This window comes from Crocodylus porosus, unplaced genomic scaffold (genome assembly GCF_001723895.1).
Source record: "Crocodylus porosus isolate Cpor-Errol unplaced genomic scaffold, CroPor_comp1, whole genome shotgun sequence".
Taxonomy (NCBI): Eukaryota; Metazoa; Chordata; order Crocodylia; family Crocodylidae; genus Crocodylus; species Crocodylus porosus.
Genome location: NW_017728907.1, coordinates 19472716 through 19490471, shown reverse-complemented (window position 1 = coordinate 19490471; position 17756 = coordinate 19472716). Strand labels below are relative to the sequence as shown.

At 44.6% G+C, this 17756-nt stretch overlaps 1 protein-coding gene across 3 annotated transcripts in view; it reads right to left on the bottom strand.

Annotated features, from left to right (window-relative positions):
• The window catches only part of SOAT1 (sterol O-acyltransferase 1), a 36031-nt gene extending 26154 nt beyond the window's left edge, over positions 1–9877 (bottom strand). For 2 of the 3 annotated variants that reach the window (XM_019530914.1, XM_019530916.1), the window contains exons 1-3: positions 9797–9877; positions 9184–9260; positions 5198–5341 (exon numbers count right to left, since the gene is read on the bottom strand). In XM_019530914.1, the coding sequence (XP_019386459.1) occupies positions 5198–5330 (133 nt within the window). In that variant the 5' untranslated portion in view covers positions 5331–5341; positions 9184–9260; positions 9797–9877. The remainder of the gene's footprint in view (positions 1–5197; positions 5342–9183; positions 9261–9796) is intronic. The other variant, XM_019530915.1, reaches the window with a different exon arrangement.
• Between the last annotated feature and the right edge of the window lie 7879 nt (positions 9878–17756).

The window sequence follows — 17756 nt, the reverse complement described above, 5'->3', positions numbered from 1 at the left end:
GTATCTCTCTCCTACCCCAATGGTGGGTATTCCGAAGACAACCTCCTCTTTCTTTGTCCAGGTAATAAGTCATCTATAAGACCTGCAAGCAACCTGTGGAGCAATACCAAAACTGTGCAAGTGGAACATTGTAAAACCTATTGCATCTGGAACATGTTGACATCATCCCCATTTCTTTAACCCTATTATTTTGTGTGGCTCAATCAGCCTTGATGCATTGCCTTTTACCGAGGTAAAGAAACTCTGGGAAATGGAAAAGGCTACAAAATGAAGAGAATTCCATTCAGCTTCTCAAAAGAACAAAGAGAATGTATAGGGATAAGGAAGAAAGAGATATACAAATCTTGACAAATTTAGAAAAAAAAAAAAGATGATGTGGAGAAAACAGACAAACCAAATTAAGGTAAGGAATGGGAAATGATCCCCTATATTCTGGCTCCAGGTAGGTCACAGCATTATAGCCTCTTCAAAGCCCTTGCATATAGGTTTGAGTTTGGAAACAGCCAGGGTAGGAAACCAATAGGGCTGTGCGAAATTTTGCCAGCTGTTTCAACTCGTTTTGAGCTCAAAACAGCAAAACTGAAATGTAGGGCTTCGAAATAAAACAAGGGCAGTTGAAACATTTCACATTTTGAAACTTAAGCAGGGCTTGCCTGCAGGGAAGCAGAAAGTAAGGAGAGGGAGAGGGAAGGAATGCCTTCATACCAACTGTGTAGCTGGCCAGTGACTGTGGTCCTTCCCTGAGGTCCCTTCCAATTCCAGTGTTCTGGGGGAGGGATGGAAAGACAGCATAAAAGGCAGCATTGTTTGAACTGGCCTGTTTTCTGTCACCCATATCATGAGTTTTGCTTGTCAGCAGCCTGAGGTGCAGTTTCTTAGAAACCCCTGCACCAATCTCTTCAAAACTCGGCAGGCTTCAAGGCCTCAGAAGGGGCTACCATCCCTGCAGTTTTCACCCTGCTATGCCTTAACACACGACAACTTTTGCTTTCATGAATTTGAGGTGCAGTTTCTCAGATACCCTGGCATCTATGTCCTTCAAGCGTGGCAGGCTTTATGGCCTCAGAAGGAGCTACTGTCTACGAAATTCCATCTGAATCAGGCAAGAACTGACAAAGTTATAGGCAGTTTCATGGTTTCCCATTATAGACTATAGGCGAAATGTCAAAATTGTTTTGGTGAACTGAAACACTGCCCCATCGACACAGAAGTCGAAACGAAACAGTGCTGTTTCGCACAGCTCTAGAAACCAACCTCCTTCCCTCTTCCTTTTTATGGTAACCATGCTTAGCTTTGAAATGGATTCTAGTTAAGTATACCTCTTTGGTTTTACACCTATGTGGGCTTAGATTTTATATGGCATTCAGTGAAGTCAGATACTCCTCCAAATTGCATTCACATTTAGACTCAAGCTCAAAGTATTTAAATGAGTGAATATTTGGCCTTCCCTGGGGTTTCACACAAATGCTAGGATCCATCCATGTGGAGCAAGCTGCAGGACTGAAGCACTAGTATCTTTGTATGACCAAGGACAGACAAGCAAAACTCTTTCCACCAGTGTAATCAGTCTTACCTGAGCACAGAAGTGAGTAAAACAGACAACCGGGTGAAATACTACCTCTGAAATAATCAGTGCAATTTTCACTAAATTAGGTTTCATCTGTCTGTGTCCATCCCAGAGTAGCATCTATTAAAAGTAATCAGACTGTTACCTGGTCCCTCACTGCTAATGGCAAAGTGTTGTAATAGCATCTCCCATCTAGAAACCACTGCTTATTTGTCAGTTCCTAAACTGTATAATTTACATCAATACACAAATTCAATGCAAAATTATGCTAGAAGAAACTGAACATTTGTCCACACTCCAAGTCATGCTCAAAATTTGATCACAGCCCTAGTACAGAATCTTTTCCTTACTATTTTTAAGGATTTCATGTTTCAATCTATTAGACAATTTAGACATTAAGACATCTTTTATGAGCATGTTACCCAATGATCACAGCATATAGTTGCTTATAAAAGCTTAGCATACAAAGTATGCCCAAGCATGCATCTTCTCTTTCCATCCTGTTCACTTAAGACAGTATTATAGCCAGTTCCAATATTCTGATCCTTATGTGAAGATGCATGTCCATGTCTCAGAACTTATTCATCTCAATTTCAGTAGTCAACCCTCTTCCAGTTTTAGTACAAACAGCAAAATACTCAAACTTTTGCCTAGAAATTATAGCTCTTGACTACAGATGGAAATTAACAAGTGCATCAACACTGTATTTACTTGAATACAAGACTATCCTGAATAAGACAGTTCCCCAATAATTAGATTCTATTTGTGGAAAATGTATAAGTATGTTATAATTTCCCGAGTATACAACCTAATTATTCAGGGCTCGCCTCAATTTGTCCTCTTCCCACTTCTTCCCCCTGCAGCTCATTCACCCCGCCACCACCAAGCTTACTGTCAGACCCTGTTCTCCCTGAACACAGAGTGAGGGATACATTTGAAAACACTGACTTTGTAGTAATCTGCACATAGGTAAATACAAGATAGGTACCCACAGATTTAGCTGATGCAGAATTAATGCAGTTCACCTTTCTTGAAACAGCTGCAGGGTTTGGCATGGGTACTCCATAAACCCACTTTTCAGCAGCATTTTTGTGCCTACTTATAAATAGGGACCTACTGAATTAGAGATGGCTGCCTGCCAATTTTGCTGGCACAACGGGGGGCCTGGCAGCTACTTCACTAACAGAACACAGTGGGCTCCCCCTGCCCTCTGATTGGCCAAGGAGCCCCAGTGGCCCTACCCCTCACCTCCAATTGGCTGTGAGGGTTGGAGGAGAGGGGCAAGGCCACATGATAGGCACCCCTCACAGTCAATCAACAGTCAGGGGCCATCTGCCAGTGACCCTTCAAGTGGGCAGACCCCTTCTCTTCCCTGGCAGGTTGCCACAGTGTCTTAAGGACTCTGACCCCTCTGGGGAGCCAGCATTTTATTTTCAGTAAGTACCCTCTCCCCGCTCCCACCCCAGATTTCACAGGCATTACCTGCATTAATGAAAATCCACAAAAATTACAATTTTGGTAGGTCCCTACTTATATACAGTATAAACTATGCAGGATACTTGCTCAAAGTCTAAAGGCTCAAGGTTGACCATGAAGTTCACTGGGCTATACCTCAGCAGAGACAGCAGCATTTCAGTGACACCACAGCTCAGGACTGCTCACTATGTTTGTATACTCCAGATACCACCTCCTGAAAAGATCTATGTATTCATTAGGCTCCCATTCATAACTGGAACCAGGTGTTCTTGTCATAAGTCCTGGGATCTTCCAAAAATTTATATGAAAATGAGGTGCAAGACAACCTGGTCAGGCACCACCTCATGGAGGGCAGGGCCATACTAACTGTATGCAACAGGCTGAGAGGAGGCAACAGATGGATTCTGGGTGAACTATTTGGGGTGCCACTTGGTGATGTTTGCCAGACATTAAAGACTGGTGAAGAAACAAGAATCATTGGAAATTGGAAAGAAAGGCACAGCTCACCTGTGGGAATGAAGAGAAACTAAAAAATGTATTCTATGAAGAGGCTTACCACACCTTGAAGAAAAAGTCAGTGCTGAGTGCAATGGGCAGTACCGCAGATCTTATTCAGATGAGTTGCAATAACTTATCTCTGTGGTAGATTACTATCAGTATGTTTGCACAGTATGGGCCGTGTGTTTTACAGTCAAGCTCAGTGTTGGTTGTGTTTAATCAACTTCATAGTTGGTTTCCATTACTGAGCACATGCTGCTTTTGGCACCAGTTTAATGATAGACAATGTATCTAATGAGGTTTCCCTGTATGCAAATAATGTAAGATAAGGAGCTCTCCCACACCACAATGCTGAATGGGGAAAGAAAGCCTCAGCTTATATTCAAGTACATACAGTAGCATGGTCTCTTCATTAGAATGTATTAATTCTACGTTTACTGAAACGTTTCTAACAATAGCACCCATCAGGATTGTAATGTAGCTAAATTAGAAATAAAACTAGTGCCACTGGAAAAAGTCAGAATTTGCTCTCCATCAGCCTAGTTTGTTTTTTTCTTTAAAATACACATGCGCGCATGTATACACAAAAACGCGAAGCTACACAAATTCTTCCTTCCAATTACAAACAAACATGCAAAGAAATTTTTGTTCAAACTCCTCTCCTTTTCTGAATCATTTGAGAAAAAGGAAAGGTGAAATAATGACACTATTCTGAAGCTTCCAAAACTGTTCTCATCTTCCCTAGTAGGAAGTTTCACAGCCCTTGTTTCCTACCTGAATGCTGGGAGCTAGCTGGCACATCCACAAGGATGTCAAGAACAACCCATGTTACAGGAATTCCTTCAACATTTGAGACTATCAATTGTGAATGTTCCTTACCACCACCCTAAGGCAGTATAGACCAGTTTGACGCTCCTCCTGAGATTGCCCCTAGCTGGCCAGGGAGTGGGGGCGCCAAGAGAAGTGCTGGCAGCACTTCCAGTTTTTCTGTTAGCACTTCTGGGGCCAGCGATTGGCCACTGGGGGACCCCTCCCCCCAATTGGCTACTGCCCCCCAGACTCAGAGGTATCAGTTGCCCATGTGCCCTCAATCTTCTCTTCTCCAAAGTAAATAAGCCCAGTTCCCTCAGCCTCTCCTTAGAAGTCATGTGCCCCAGCCCCCTCACCATTCCCATTGCCCTCTGCTGGACTCTCTCCCCATTTTGTCCACATCCTCTCTGTAGTTGGTGCAAACTGCACACCACTCCAGAAGTGGCCTTACTAGTGCCAAATAGAGGGGAATAATCACTACACTCAAATCTGCTGGCAACACTCCTACTAATGGAGCCCCGTACGCCATTAGCCATTAGCCTTCTTCACAACAAGGGCACACTGTTGGCTCATACTCAGCTTATTGTCCACTGTATGCTCAGTCAGGTAAATGGGATGGGGCTGCAGGCAGGCAGGGAATAGCAGCTGGGCAACTCCTTAAGTGGGCAGGCAGGCAGGGAATAGCAACTCCTTAAGTGACCCTCCAACCCACATACTAACCCACCCATGGCATAGAGGGCTTAGACAGGCTCCCAGTGCAGAGCAGGAAAGAGATCATAGGGGTAACCAGCCAAGTAAAACTACTTTAGAAACCCATGCAGCTAGCCCTGGATCACAAAACGTCACCATTGCTTGAAGTTTGGGATGATCTCTCCCCCTCAGTTCTCCTCTGCATTTCATCCTTCTCAGAAGCCCCACATGCTGAAGAAGAGGTGCCCGATCGGCGATTCCGTACAGGATTGAAGTCTTCACCTGCCATTGCGGCAGCTACTGTAGAAATAAAGACATTTTTAAAAAGTGAGGAATTATTGAAGTTTTATTGCTAGTTTGTCATCTGTGCTCATTTCTGACATTTTCCATTTTTGTCTCCCTTTGACTGCCCAGTAAAACAAAAGGGGGATGAGGGGTGGAAATGGGCAACTTGTCCCCTGTTGATCTATTACAAGGTAAGGACCACCCCTGCAACTCCCTTTTGCCCATACCAGAAATACGTATGCAAATTCTCTCACTTCATGACCACCAATAAAGCAAACCCTTATCCTTCATCTTTTACACTCTTCTCAAACAACTGTTGTAAGAATCCCATGGCTCTCTTCCAACAGTTTGTATTAGCCTTACAAAGATCTTACACTTGGGTAACTGATTTTGCTTGTCATTTCTGCAGCAGAGCACCCCCACACTCCAACCACCAAAAGTTGGTTTAAAAGGATACCTCACACACTTCCTCCACCCCCAACTCCTCAGTTTTGTTTCTTTGCACCATAGAAGTGAATAGCAGCCTGAAAATTCCAACTAATTCCCTTCTTGTAAGTCTTCAGACCATTTTGAAAGAACAGTTTTCCTAGCTCTCAGTAAACCCTCGTACCTTGGTCAGGCAGAATGATTACGTTGCAAGCCACAGCAGAAAACGAGAAAAGAACAGACCATGTTTATTTAAACCACATCAAATTCAACACAAGCCATTGCTGAACTGAGTTATTAGTAGATGTCCCTGGCACTGCCACACAAATCCAGAATCCAGAGATGTCCCTTTAAATAGGATTTTAGATTTTTTTTTTGTAAAGTGGGGTTCCCAGCAACTGAAAATGAAAACTAACCAGGCCCCTAAAGCTGCTTCTGCATGAAACTGATCTTCAAGCCTCAAGTGACATGTACCTTTCATAAGGCAAACACCTTACTTTCATACTATGCTTTCATAAAAAAAAGCACTCTATACTAATCAGAGCATGTTGTGCACATTTATGCATACACACGTTAAAGCCATTTAATTGTAACTTTTAATGGTGGGTATTACATTAATACAAGCATAATTTATAAAAGGTGAGGGGGGAAAAAATGAAGCAACAGAGGGATGTTAGGGAGAAGATGAAGGAGTAGAACACAATTACTCAGCAGGCTCTGTGCAAGACAGAGTTGATATCTGCAAACCAGAAATGAGCTACTTCACAATTACTTGTGGCTAGGGCTTCATTTTCATGGATAATAAAAACACAGGACCTCCCATGCAAGCTTCCCAGCAGAAATCACACTGGTGAACCACTCCCAAAGGGTCAGAGAACAGACACCTCCAGTCAAATTACCAACGTCAATTCTTACAGCACTTGGCATTCCCTGGAAATCCTTTGGCAATTGCTTCTAAATAACTTGGGACTATCTACCTTGTGAGGTCACAGCCAAGGCTACAAGCCATAAAACAAACCAAAGAACAAAGATCATAATAAGCAAGTGAAGCTGTCCCATATGCAACAATATATCTTGTAAGTGTTAATTTAAAACAAACTATGTGCAACTGGAAAGCATATTAGCTAATTGTGTGCAAACCTTGTTAACAGGTGTGGCATAAGTTAGTCACACACACTCCTAGAATGCCACTCCAATCTCTGCGCTATCTGCTGCATCCCAGAGTCCACCTGTAACATTTGTGGCACATGTACCGTAAGTTGGCTACCTACATATTAAAAGAAGAGTTACCATGATTAAATCTATAACTTGCCCTGCTAAGGCCAGGAGCGTTACCGAAATACAAGCCCTGCTTACTCCCAAACCCGATTAAGCAAGGCAAATAGCTTAGGGTCCCCAAACACACACCCAGCACCACTCTCAGGATCTCCCAAGGCAGGAGGCCTCTGCACACCACTTATTCTGCCCAATTGCCACACCATGTGGCATACGAAAAGAGAGTTTGTTTCTTAGCAGTGGCCCTGGGCTCACCAGGGAGGCAGTATAGACATGATCTTTATTCTTGTGCAAGGTTAATTGACTCTAGTGCGCTGAATTAGATAAATGGTTAGAAGGACATAGTCCGCCTCTGGACGTCCTACATATTGTTACTACTGCCACCATTCTATTTTATACTCACTCTAGTTACCTTATAATTTTGTGTGTTTCCTAATGTCATTATTAGGGGAAGAAGAGTGAATGATCTAATATTTACAAACTAAGAGCAACCAAAGTGAAACTGAAGATTAATCCTCAATAGCACTTGCAAGGGACACTAAGGGTCTCATGTTCATCTCCGATAAACCCAACCCCTAAGATACAAGTATGGCATAGAGAAACAGAGTAATAGTTAAAAAGGAATGAAGGACACCAGAATGGACCCTAACATATGTAAACAAGTCAATTTGTATAACCGCTTGCTATAAAGTGGACCTTGGTTTAGAGGCAAAGAACCCTCACCTTAGACTGCCTGACCTGATGTTTTTCAAGCAAAGTGAAGGGCTGTTTTTCCAAGAACAAACAGATTGTATATTTGATAGGCTGCCATCCTCATTGTCACAGGAGCCTGCAACTTGCCTTTCAAGAGGCATGATACATTGCTGCAATATTTGATATCTGCCTGTAAGCACATGGCCAAGTCTTTAAACAAAGATGTCAAGTCTCTCCTCTAATCTCTTTTGAAATGCATCCAATCACAACTGAAGGTTAAGTCAAGTCTGATGGGTTAGTTTTGGTTTGGGTTGGGTTGTTTGTTTTTTTTTTTGGGGGGGGGGACGTTGTTTGTTTGTTTGTTTACAAAAAATATGGAATGCAGCCTAGTCTTCACTAATGAATTCAAGAAAGTTGCAACAGACAGAGTTAATTTCTGAAGTGTCACCGTGACAGTCTAAGACCTGAGAAAAAACAATGAATGACCCACCACGAACACAGGTACCTCACCCTCACCTTTCCCAGTAGGTGAGAGAAACGTAACCAAAAGGCAAATTTCATGTTATATCAACCTTACCCAAAAGCTCCAAGGGAAGTGATCAACTGCAGCTACAACTATTTAACCTAGACCTACGCAGGAGTCAATATCTCCACATACAGTTGGGAGTTAGTAATATTCCTCCCGCTCCCCTTTATGCCCTTGTCCCGTTTAGCTACCCGAAAAGCGTAGGCAAATACATTCTTGAAAGCTTTTGTTTGCTGGAGTTCTTCACATAGTCTCTTCTGGCTTCCTTCCTATACACTCAGCATTTCATTGTCTTCATGAGACTTAACTTCCTCTAGTTGTGAAATTCAACTGTAGTCTTTTAACTTTTCCTCCAATCATGAGCAATGACCGTATCACCCCAAACTCTTGCAGGGCACGTGAAACCATGAGACACTTCCTTATGTCCCCTCCCCAAAGAAGTTCATATGCGTTAAGCAGAGTATCCCAATTGTACCAGGGATGTATTTGGTAGCTGTGTTGGTCTGAGAAAAAGAAATGCAAAAACACTAGAACTCTTAGTTCAGAGATGACACCTTTTATTAGACCAACTAAGAAATTGAAAGGAAAAAAAATTGCAACAGAAGATTACTTTCGCAAAGTCTTAGTTGGTCTAATAAAAGGTTTCATCTCCGAACCAGGAGTTCTAGAGTTTTGCATTCCAATTGTACCAGGTACTCTACCTATTTGTTAGCTTCAAGGAAACAGATTTTCTCCACCTTTCATTTTAAATATTGATAACAATGCATGTTTATTTTTCATTACAAAGCATTGTTTGTGTGCATTGACACATCTTTGCTCATGGAAACAGAGAAAGAGAGCATAAAGTTGGGGGGCAGGCAGGAAGGCAAGCCATGCAGCAACCTCTGCTTAAAAAAAAGACCCCCAAAAATCTTGAGCAATCATCATAGTACACTACCTTTATTGCCGCTCTCCTTTTAAGTTAAACAACAGAAAGGTCCCAGTTTAGGTCTCTAAAGGGAAAGATCAGCTCACCTATAAGAATTCAAACAGAAGATATTTAATGAGCAAAAAGAGTCTGTTAAGAGTCAGCAAAATATTTCCAATGTGTTAAATATGGGCTCAGAAGACTAGTGACAAACTACAGAATGGAACAGCCGGTCTCTGCCAGGTCTCCCAGTTGTGCGCAGGCAAGAGGGAAAAGAGAAGTCTCCCAGTTGTGAGTGGGTCAGAGCGTGACCACGGTGTGCGGCCTTAAGGGCGCAGGGTCCGTGCAGCCCCCAGCGATTCTCACCCGGAGTCGCCCCGAGCTCCTTCCGAGGGTGCCCCGCCTGGACAGAGCCCGGAGCGAGCGCGGGGAGCCCCCGCCCCTCGGCGGCAGAAGGAAACAGGAGCTGCCAGGGAAAAGCCGGCGCTCCCCGGGCCGGAGCCCAGCGGCTGCCTCCAGCCGCAGGCAGGGCCGAGACCCACGCCAGAGCGCGCCCCCCGGAGCCGGCTGCCTGTCCCGGGCGCCCCAGCAGCGACCGCGAAGCTCCGGACCGTCCCGTCCCGCTCCAGCCCCCCCACGTCACCTGGGCGGGTCAGCAGCGGATGCTACCGCCGGAACCAGGCGGCGCAAACCTCTACCTGGTCCCCCAGCCTCACGTCACCGCGCCGAGAAGTGAGGAGCGTCCGCGCTCATTGGCTGCCTGCCGGGGGAGGCCCCGCCCCTCGGCGGCCACCCTTGCCGCGGGGCTGGGTGGGCCGGTGAGCCCCGGCTGCGCGGAAGCCGGAAACGGGCGGGCGCGTGTGGCGCGCACGTGGGTTGCGGGGATGAGCCCACTCCAGCGCTGCCTTCTCCCCCTCGCAGGGAACGAGGAACAGCCCGCTTGGGAGCGCTGGCGGGTCCCCTGATGCCCCTATTCAAGGCGGATCCCGTCTTCTTGCATAGGAAACAGCGGGTGGGGGGTGCAAGGGATACTCAACCGCAGCATCCCGTCCAAGGAGCCTTAGTCCCAACCCGCTCTGGAGGCAGCTGCAGTTAGAGCGATGAGGGCTGCAGAGATTATTTCAGCACCTTGATAGCTTTGCTCTGGCTAGGCAGCGTCTTGCTAGTAGTACTGGACAAGCCTCCTTAGGTTCCAAAAACATCCCTGGGGGTGCACTGATCTATTGGTTGGCTATCCTATCGTAGTCAAAAGGAGAAAGTACATCATTGGCTTTTTTTGGTTGTTGTAGCCAGGGTGTCCAGAACACCCTGCGGAGCATAGTGTTGTCCCAGCACCCAGCTGCTGGCCAGAGCCCACAGTAGACTACAGGTCCCAGTAAGCAGTGGGGGGAGAGGGGCAAGAGTGCTGGGGAGTGGGCACAGGGCACCACACTCAGCAACAAAGGGGCATTGCTTTGGTCAGGCCGCAGCTGGAGTACTGCATCCGGTACTGGGCAGCGCACTTCAAAAGGGATGTGGCCAGCCTGGAGAGGGTTCAGAGGAGGGCCACCCGCTTGGTGAGAGAGCAGCAGGGCAGGCCCTGTGAGGAGAGACTGAGGGACCTGAACCTGTTCAGCCTCAGCAAGAGGAGGCTGAGGGGGGACCTGGTGGCTGCCCACAAACTCATCAGGGGAGATCAACAGCAAATAGGTAGAGCCCTTTTCTCCCCAGCACCACCTGGGGTGACAAGGAACAATGGTAATAAGCTGATGGAGAATAGGTTTAGGTTAGAGATCAGAAGGCAATATTTTACAGTTTGAGTGGCCAAAATCTGGAACCAACTTCCCAGGAAAGTGGTCCTTGCCTCTACCTTGGGTAAATTCAAGAGGAGGTTGGATGATCACCTGGGTCTTGTGAACCCAGCATTCATTCCTGCCTGTGGCAGGGGGTCAGGCTAGATGATCTGTTCAGGTCCCTCCTGACCTTAGCTACTATGAAACTATTACCTCCTGCTGCTGCCACTGCGATAGCAACAAACCATGCACAGCAGCAGCCTGGGTCTTGGGACTGCCATGGAGACAGTGGGTTGCGCACAGGCTGCATAAGGCACTGTGCAAGGGACATTCTGCTCAGCCAGGTACTTGGGCACATTTGCAAAAGCAGCTTCTCTTTGGCAGCTGTGCAGGGCCCGTCAGCTCTAAGGCAGTGATGTGCTCTAGAGCTCAGTAGTTTAAAATGCCTTGCACTATTACTAGATATCAGATCAGCATCAGCCCATATGGTTGGTTAATCATTGGCAATTGGTATTGGCCAAAAAAGTTTTCAGCGGTGCACCCCTAAAAAACCAACGCATTGGTTTCATCACAAAAACAACAACAAAAAAAGGTGAGGGCAGCAGGTCCTGAGAAGATATGGACCAACCTAGAATTTTGAAGAGGGAGGTTCAGGCAGCGAGGTGCCTCATCCCATACAAAACAACATTTTACTCCAGTTGAGAATAAACTTGAAGCCTTACTCATATGCTAAAGATCTACAGCTGGATTACACAATTTAAAATGGAAGCAAGCCAGGCTGGATTACGCAGTTTAAGGAAGCAAAAACAAGTATAATTTAATTGGAACTAGTTAAAAAACAAACAAGCAAACACACAAAACCAACCTGCAGGGGTGTGAGAGAGTTTCAATACTAGGAGCAGCTAACAGACTTGCAGAACAAGACAGCAGGTCATACAAAGAGAGGCTGAAAGACTTGGAACTGTTCAGTCTGGAGAAGAGAAAACTCAGAGAGGACTTGGGGGCAGCCTGTAAGTATATTAGGGGTGTACATCAGAGCCTGGGGAACCATCTTCACCACGGCACCCCAGGGAAAGACAAGAAATAATGGGCACAAGCTGATTGAGGATCACATCAGACTGGGCATAAGGAAAAACTTCTCCACAAGTCAAGTGCCAAGGGTCTGGAACAGGCTTCCCCCAGAGGCGATACAGTCACCCACCCTGGCAATCTTCAAAAAGTGTCTTGACGTCCACCTTGCTGGGGTCATCCCAGCAGTCTTTCTTGCCCAAGTGCAGGGGGGAAACTGGACCTGATGATCTTGTAAGCCTTTCCAGCCCTTAACATCTATGAAACAAAGACTATCTTGGTTGGTGCAACGTGAAGACCATTACATAGAAGAGAGGGTTGTTATTGCCTGTGGAATGAAGATTTTAGAAGGATCCAGGTAAATTATAATGAGCCATGATGTCAATTGACTCCTTCAGCACTGCATGACTAGAAATACTGCTGCCACTGCCAGGCTGTTGGTTTTAAACTTTGGAAGGAACAGGAATCAAAGAGGGGGGTACAAATGCACCAGTGCCACCCCTCTCCCTCAGATCTGCCCCTGTGGGAAGACTGCAATGTAAGCAGCCCGTGTCCTTTTGAAGAAATAAAAGTATTGTTCACCAGGCATCTCTCCTAGCTGGGTTTGGTACAAGCAAGAGCAACCCAAAGTGAAACCCTTTCAAACCGCTTTACAAAACCTCAAAGAAACATTTCATGGAGAAGTGAAAGCAAGGTTCCCACCAATTTCTGAGCAACACTTCTCATTTTAGAAATACCTTCTTATTCTAATAAGATGATTTTAGACTGTGGTATTTCTTCACTGGAAATCATGGCTCAAATGAATCAAAAAGAGCTTTGGCAACAGGCCAGGTAGGTTAAATGAGAAATGGACTTGAGCTGGAGAGGTCAAATTCTAACAGTAGTTCAGAATTGTAACATACCAAAGGGAAGGGGAAAGGTTCAGAGCTGTGGACCTGGTCTACACTCACCTCTGTTCAAGATTGCTGTTTGCATCAGCCTATGCTGATCACTGGAAAATTTCAGCTTCATATGACTGATAGTAACCTTTGGTTCTATGCATTTCACAATTGAAAGAGGAAAGGGAAGGAATACCCAAACACGGAGAACTAAATCTATGTTTCTTCCACAAAGTGTTCTGTAAATTTAATCTCTTTCCTATTTCAAGATTATGGTCTGGGCTTGTCAAACATTCATGTGTTTTTCTCTTGCATTTTTATCAGGGCAACCTTAAAAAATACTTCAAAAAATTAACAACCCCCCCACCCCAACAAACCCAACCACTGGGGTTGTTTAGTTTGGTTGTAAATAGCTCCTGGGCCTCTGCATACAGTTACCAGGGCAAATACCTGTCTATCTCCAAAGGTGTAAGCAACATTTGGAGACCTAATATAGCAGGATTACTAAGTACTACATGTGACTTTAACATCATATTGCTTAGACCTCTGACCAAGTAGAGGGATTTGTATCATCTTACAGTCCTGAAGTTCAGGCTAATAAATAATATGGAGTTGTCACCCTCCTTGCTGGTGGGGCAGCTTAAAAACAAAACAAAAACAAACAAACAAACAAACAAAAAACCCATTGTGCATCACGGCACTGCTTGCAGCCAGGCTAATCTTCTTCTGCCACTTGTGCCATGTGTGCTGCAGGTTGGCCACCCCTGCCCTAACAATGTCTAACAGTCTTCCCTTCTGTCATTTTCTTTAGCAGTACCCTCAAAGTGAGAGAAAAGCTACCTTTCTTCCCTATTTTCCTTATCTTTGTAAAAAGAGAGACTGGAAATGTCATGCCTACTTTCCCTCTCCTGCTGTTTCCCCCCAACTTTTGCGCTTTTCTTCACTGATCTAATGTGCTACATTGCTTCATCAAAAAGGTCTAAATTACCTTTGTTGCACACTGCTTAGCTTTTTGTTGTCATTGTTCTGTATTAATCCTGGTGGCTCCCTGGCATTACTGATTACTTAACTGCTATTGTTTCCTTCAGTGATCCTGTTCTACATCCTTCCCATTAGTTCCCATGGGAACCTCATTTCTCACTGTAACTTTTTGCTTACTCTTCATCTTTCATCTGCCTAACTCTCTGCCACTCAGTAGCCCCCATACTATTCTTGCCTTTTGACCCATTTATCTTAATGAGGGAGTCTCTTTAACCCTGATCCCTCAGTAGCCAATCTAGGAGTGAAGCCCCTGGACAAAGGAATGATTTTCTTTGCTTTGGCAGCTCCTGCAGCCAAGATGGTTCCAAACATACTGGCACCTCCTTTTCTTTTGGATTAAACCAGCAAGACCCAGAGGGGGACACTAGTTTGTGGACAGCTCAGTCTCCATATACACTGCCCAGGCTTGTGTGTCCTGTTGAAGTCACTCTAGCTCAGGGGTGGGCAAAATGTGGCCTGTGGGCCAGATGTGGCCCACCAGTCCATTCTATCCAGCCCTCAGGGCCCCTAAACATTTTTAAAAATTAAGATTTATCTACTCCTGGCTGCCTGTCATATGGCCCTTGATGGATTCCCAAACCTCAGTAAGCGACCCTCCACCCAAAATAATTGCTCACCCCTGCTCTAGCTTCACTTCATTTTCAAGTGAGGATTACATTCAACAAGCTGATATCTCACTTGACATAATTCTATTGTCTCTTCAGACAGACAGGTGCCTACTACTACTATTGTAGTCTCATGACCTCCCCCAGATCTCTGCCCCCTTGCTTTTTTCTGGATTCATTTGCTTGCAGGTAGTAGATGGTCATTTGGATTTGTGAATGAACAAATCTTGATGCACTGGTAACAGATGGGATTAAAAATTATATCTTATGAGAGAAGCCTCACATACATTACCTAAAATGGAACATGGAGAAAAGGCTTTGGGACCAAATCACCACTGTTCCTCCCTTTGTGTCAGCCTTTCCACCAGTGCAAGCGGGATGGGGGGGCATAAAACAATACTACTATTTCTCAAGAGGTGTAAGGAATTTCTGTATTGTCCTTGGTGCTGGTTGAGAGGCTATCATTATGGAGATTTAATATTTCCAGATATTTAGACATAGGGTAGCACTTCCTACCTATGTTCTGCCTTGTAAGAGATTTGCTTGCTTTCTTTTTTTTTTAATAAATCAATGGATTTAGTACAGCCTAATGCTCTATTATGCAAATGAAATAGCTCCCTCATGCTGTGACAATGTTACTTTACACTTGTTACAGGTTTTTGATATTTGGGGTGTTGTTTATAGTCATGTTGATCTATAGACACAGGCAGACAAGGTTCTTTGGGTAAATGTGATAGCTTTTATTAGACCAACTAAATAGTTGGAAAAAAGTGCTCTGCAAGCTTTCAGGCACAAATACCCTTCCTCATAACAATGAACAAAACCAAAAGACTTAGGGGACCAAAGTCAGGCATATAGCAGAAAGCTGGTTACAACCTTAACTCCCAACAGCTTTCATCTTTGCACAAAAAGGAAAATGGTTTGAAAGTAAAGTTGTAACCAAAACTCAATAAAGACAAATGCTGGATTAGGAAAAAAGATGACTGATAAAGAAATCACAACAGAGTGATGCATGATCTCAACCCAGACCAAAATTCCTAAATAAAATTTTGCCGTGAGAACTGAGGCTAGTTCCAGCACATACCAGATCTAGAAGAGGTGACTTCTCCTCATAAACTTTAATTTTTAACCTATTGTTTTCGGGTTTTATAACTCATTCTGAAGTAGTGCCAAAATTCTGTATGTAAAACTTAGCATTAGTCTGCTCTGTCATTAGTTCTCTACATTTCTGTACTGTAGCATTAAGTCTAGAATTCCAAAAATAATTGCAAAGGATTTTCAGACCGAGAAAACGTCTGAAAATAGATAGAAGCAGCAAAACAATTATACACAGAAACACACACAGCCCCAGCTCTCAGTAGAGGGAAATGGTATCCTTGCATAAATCCCACATCCTACTTTACAGCTGAACACAAAGAAAAAGGAGGAAGTGCAGCTGCTTGCCAACAGGCTACCGTCTTCCACACAGAGCTAAGAAATTAAAGGGCTGAGCTTTTAGTACGGCCAAAAAGAAAAAGTGAGCCAACCGTCATTGCTCCGACTTCGTTGCTAATACAGAAAAGAAACTTCCATTATTTCCCAAGGGATGAATAATTTCTCTTTTCCCCACAATTTTCAGAGAGATAGGATTAACTCTGCCAGCTTGACCAATCTAATAGACTTTAAAAATTAGGAGGATTTGAGGAGAAGGCAGCATGTCAAGAAAGCCCTTTTGCTAACCAATCATAATACAAAGAAAGGTACTGCATTTATTCTCCATTTACAGGTAGCATTTTTGGCTGACTGCCAAGATAAACTCAGCCTTTTGAAACTCTTCTTCACCTCCTATGTACAAATGCTTTCTTTTTCTCAGCAGCAAAAACAGCTTCTCAAAGCTCCCAACCACAATAAACACTTACAGTCATATTTTTAAACACTTTACTGCAAACCAGTCTTGGAGTGATAGTGCAATGCAAGATTGTCCATCTGGCTGCCCATGGGCCACTTGCAATCTGCAAGGGGTTAATTTGTGGTGCCTAGGCTCCCACCCCACATCACTACAGCTGCAGCAGCAGCCAGGATCTCCACTCTCCCTTCCTCTTCAGGCTCCTCTTCCTGCCCCAGGGGCAGCATAATGCAATGCAGTTCCTACTGCTGAGGCAGCAGAGAAGCCCAGGGTGAGATGCCTCCTGGAGGGGAGGGAGGAATGCCTGTCCATCATGTACCCCAGGGGCCATTCTTTTGTGACCTGCCCATATGGTGTACAGGTCTTTCATGCTGATTCAGTGTATTCTACTGCTCACTAAAGCGGCATTGGAAAATTAACTACCTCAAATAAAGCATTTCTTAAGCTGCTTCATTTATAAGAGGCAAAGTCATGAGTAGTTGCTTTAAAACAGGATCTGGCCTGTGGAGCTCCACTTTGGAGTCAGTCCAGGGGAGTGAGGCTGCCTGTCTGCAGGATGGGAGGGACCTCCAGTTTGGGGTTTGCCCAGCCTGCACTGGAGGGAGTATGGGGTATAGACTGGAAACCTCACCTGGGTGGGCTCCAATCTATCCACCCCTCCCAGTGGAGGTTGGGTAAACCCCAGAACAAAGCTCCCTCCTCTCCCCCATTCCCCCTCCCATCCTGCAGACAGTACTGGGGGAAGGCTGGGGTGTATCAGCTCAGCCCTGCTAGTGCACAGGGACAAACAGAAGTTAATAAAAGTGCTCTGCTTTGGAGCACCTTCATCTGAACCCTCATTAAATTAGAGTTAATTTGTTGAGCGATCTGCCACTTTTAAAGTGCTCTGCAGTGGTGCTCTTCTGTTAGGACACGACTGTAGAGTGCTGTCAAGGGGCCGATCATGCAATAAATATCACTTTTCAGCACCATCAGTGTGGTTCTGCTCTCGAAAGTGACTTATCCCTACCTTCTGCCCCATACATAGTTGCCTTCATCTTTCCATGCTACTTGATGGTCTGAGTTTTATTCCCCTCTGAAGAATCAGTGAGGAAATACCTCATGTATCATAATCAAATACTCTAATTCAGAAGTTTAGTTAAAAGGGAGTATTTACTAGCATATTCAAAGTTAAGATAAGACAGAAGGGAAAGGGAGTGCAACATCCTTAAACAAGTGTTGCAGAAAGCACCATTTGTCTGGCAAAGAAGTCTATAAGATAGCTCTAGTCCCCCATAAATCATCTCTTTGCTGCTATGTATTTCCTTAGCTGGAGGAGAGCTGCCATAATCCATGTTGTTTCATAGTTTCATAG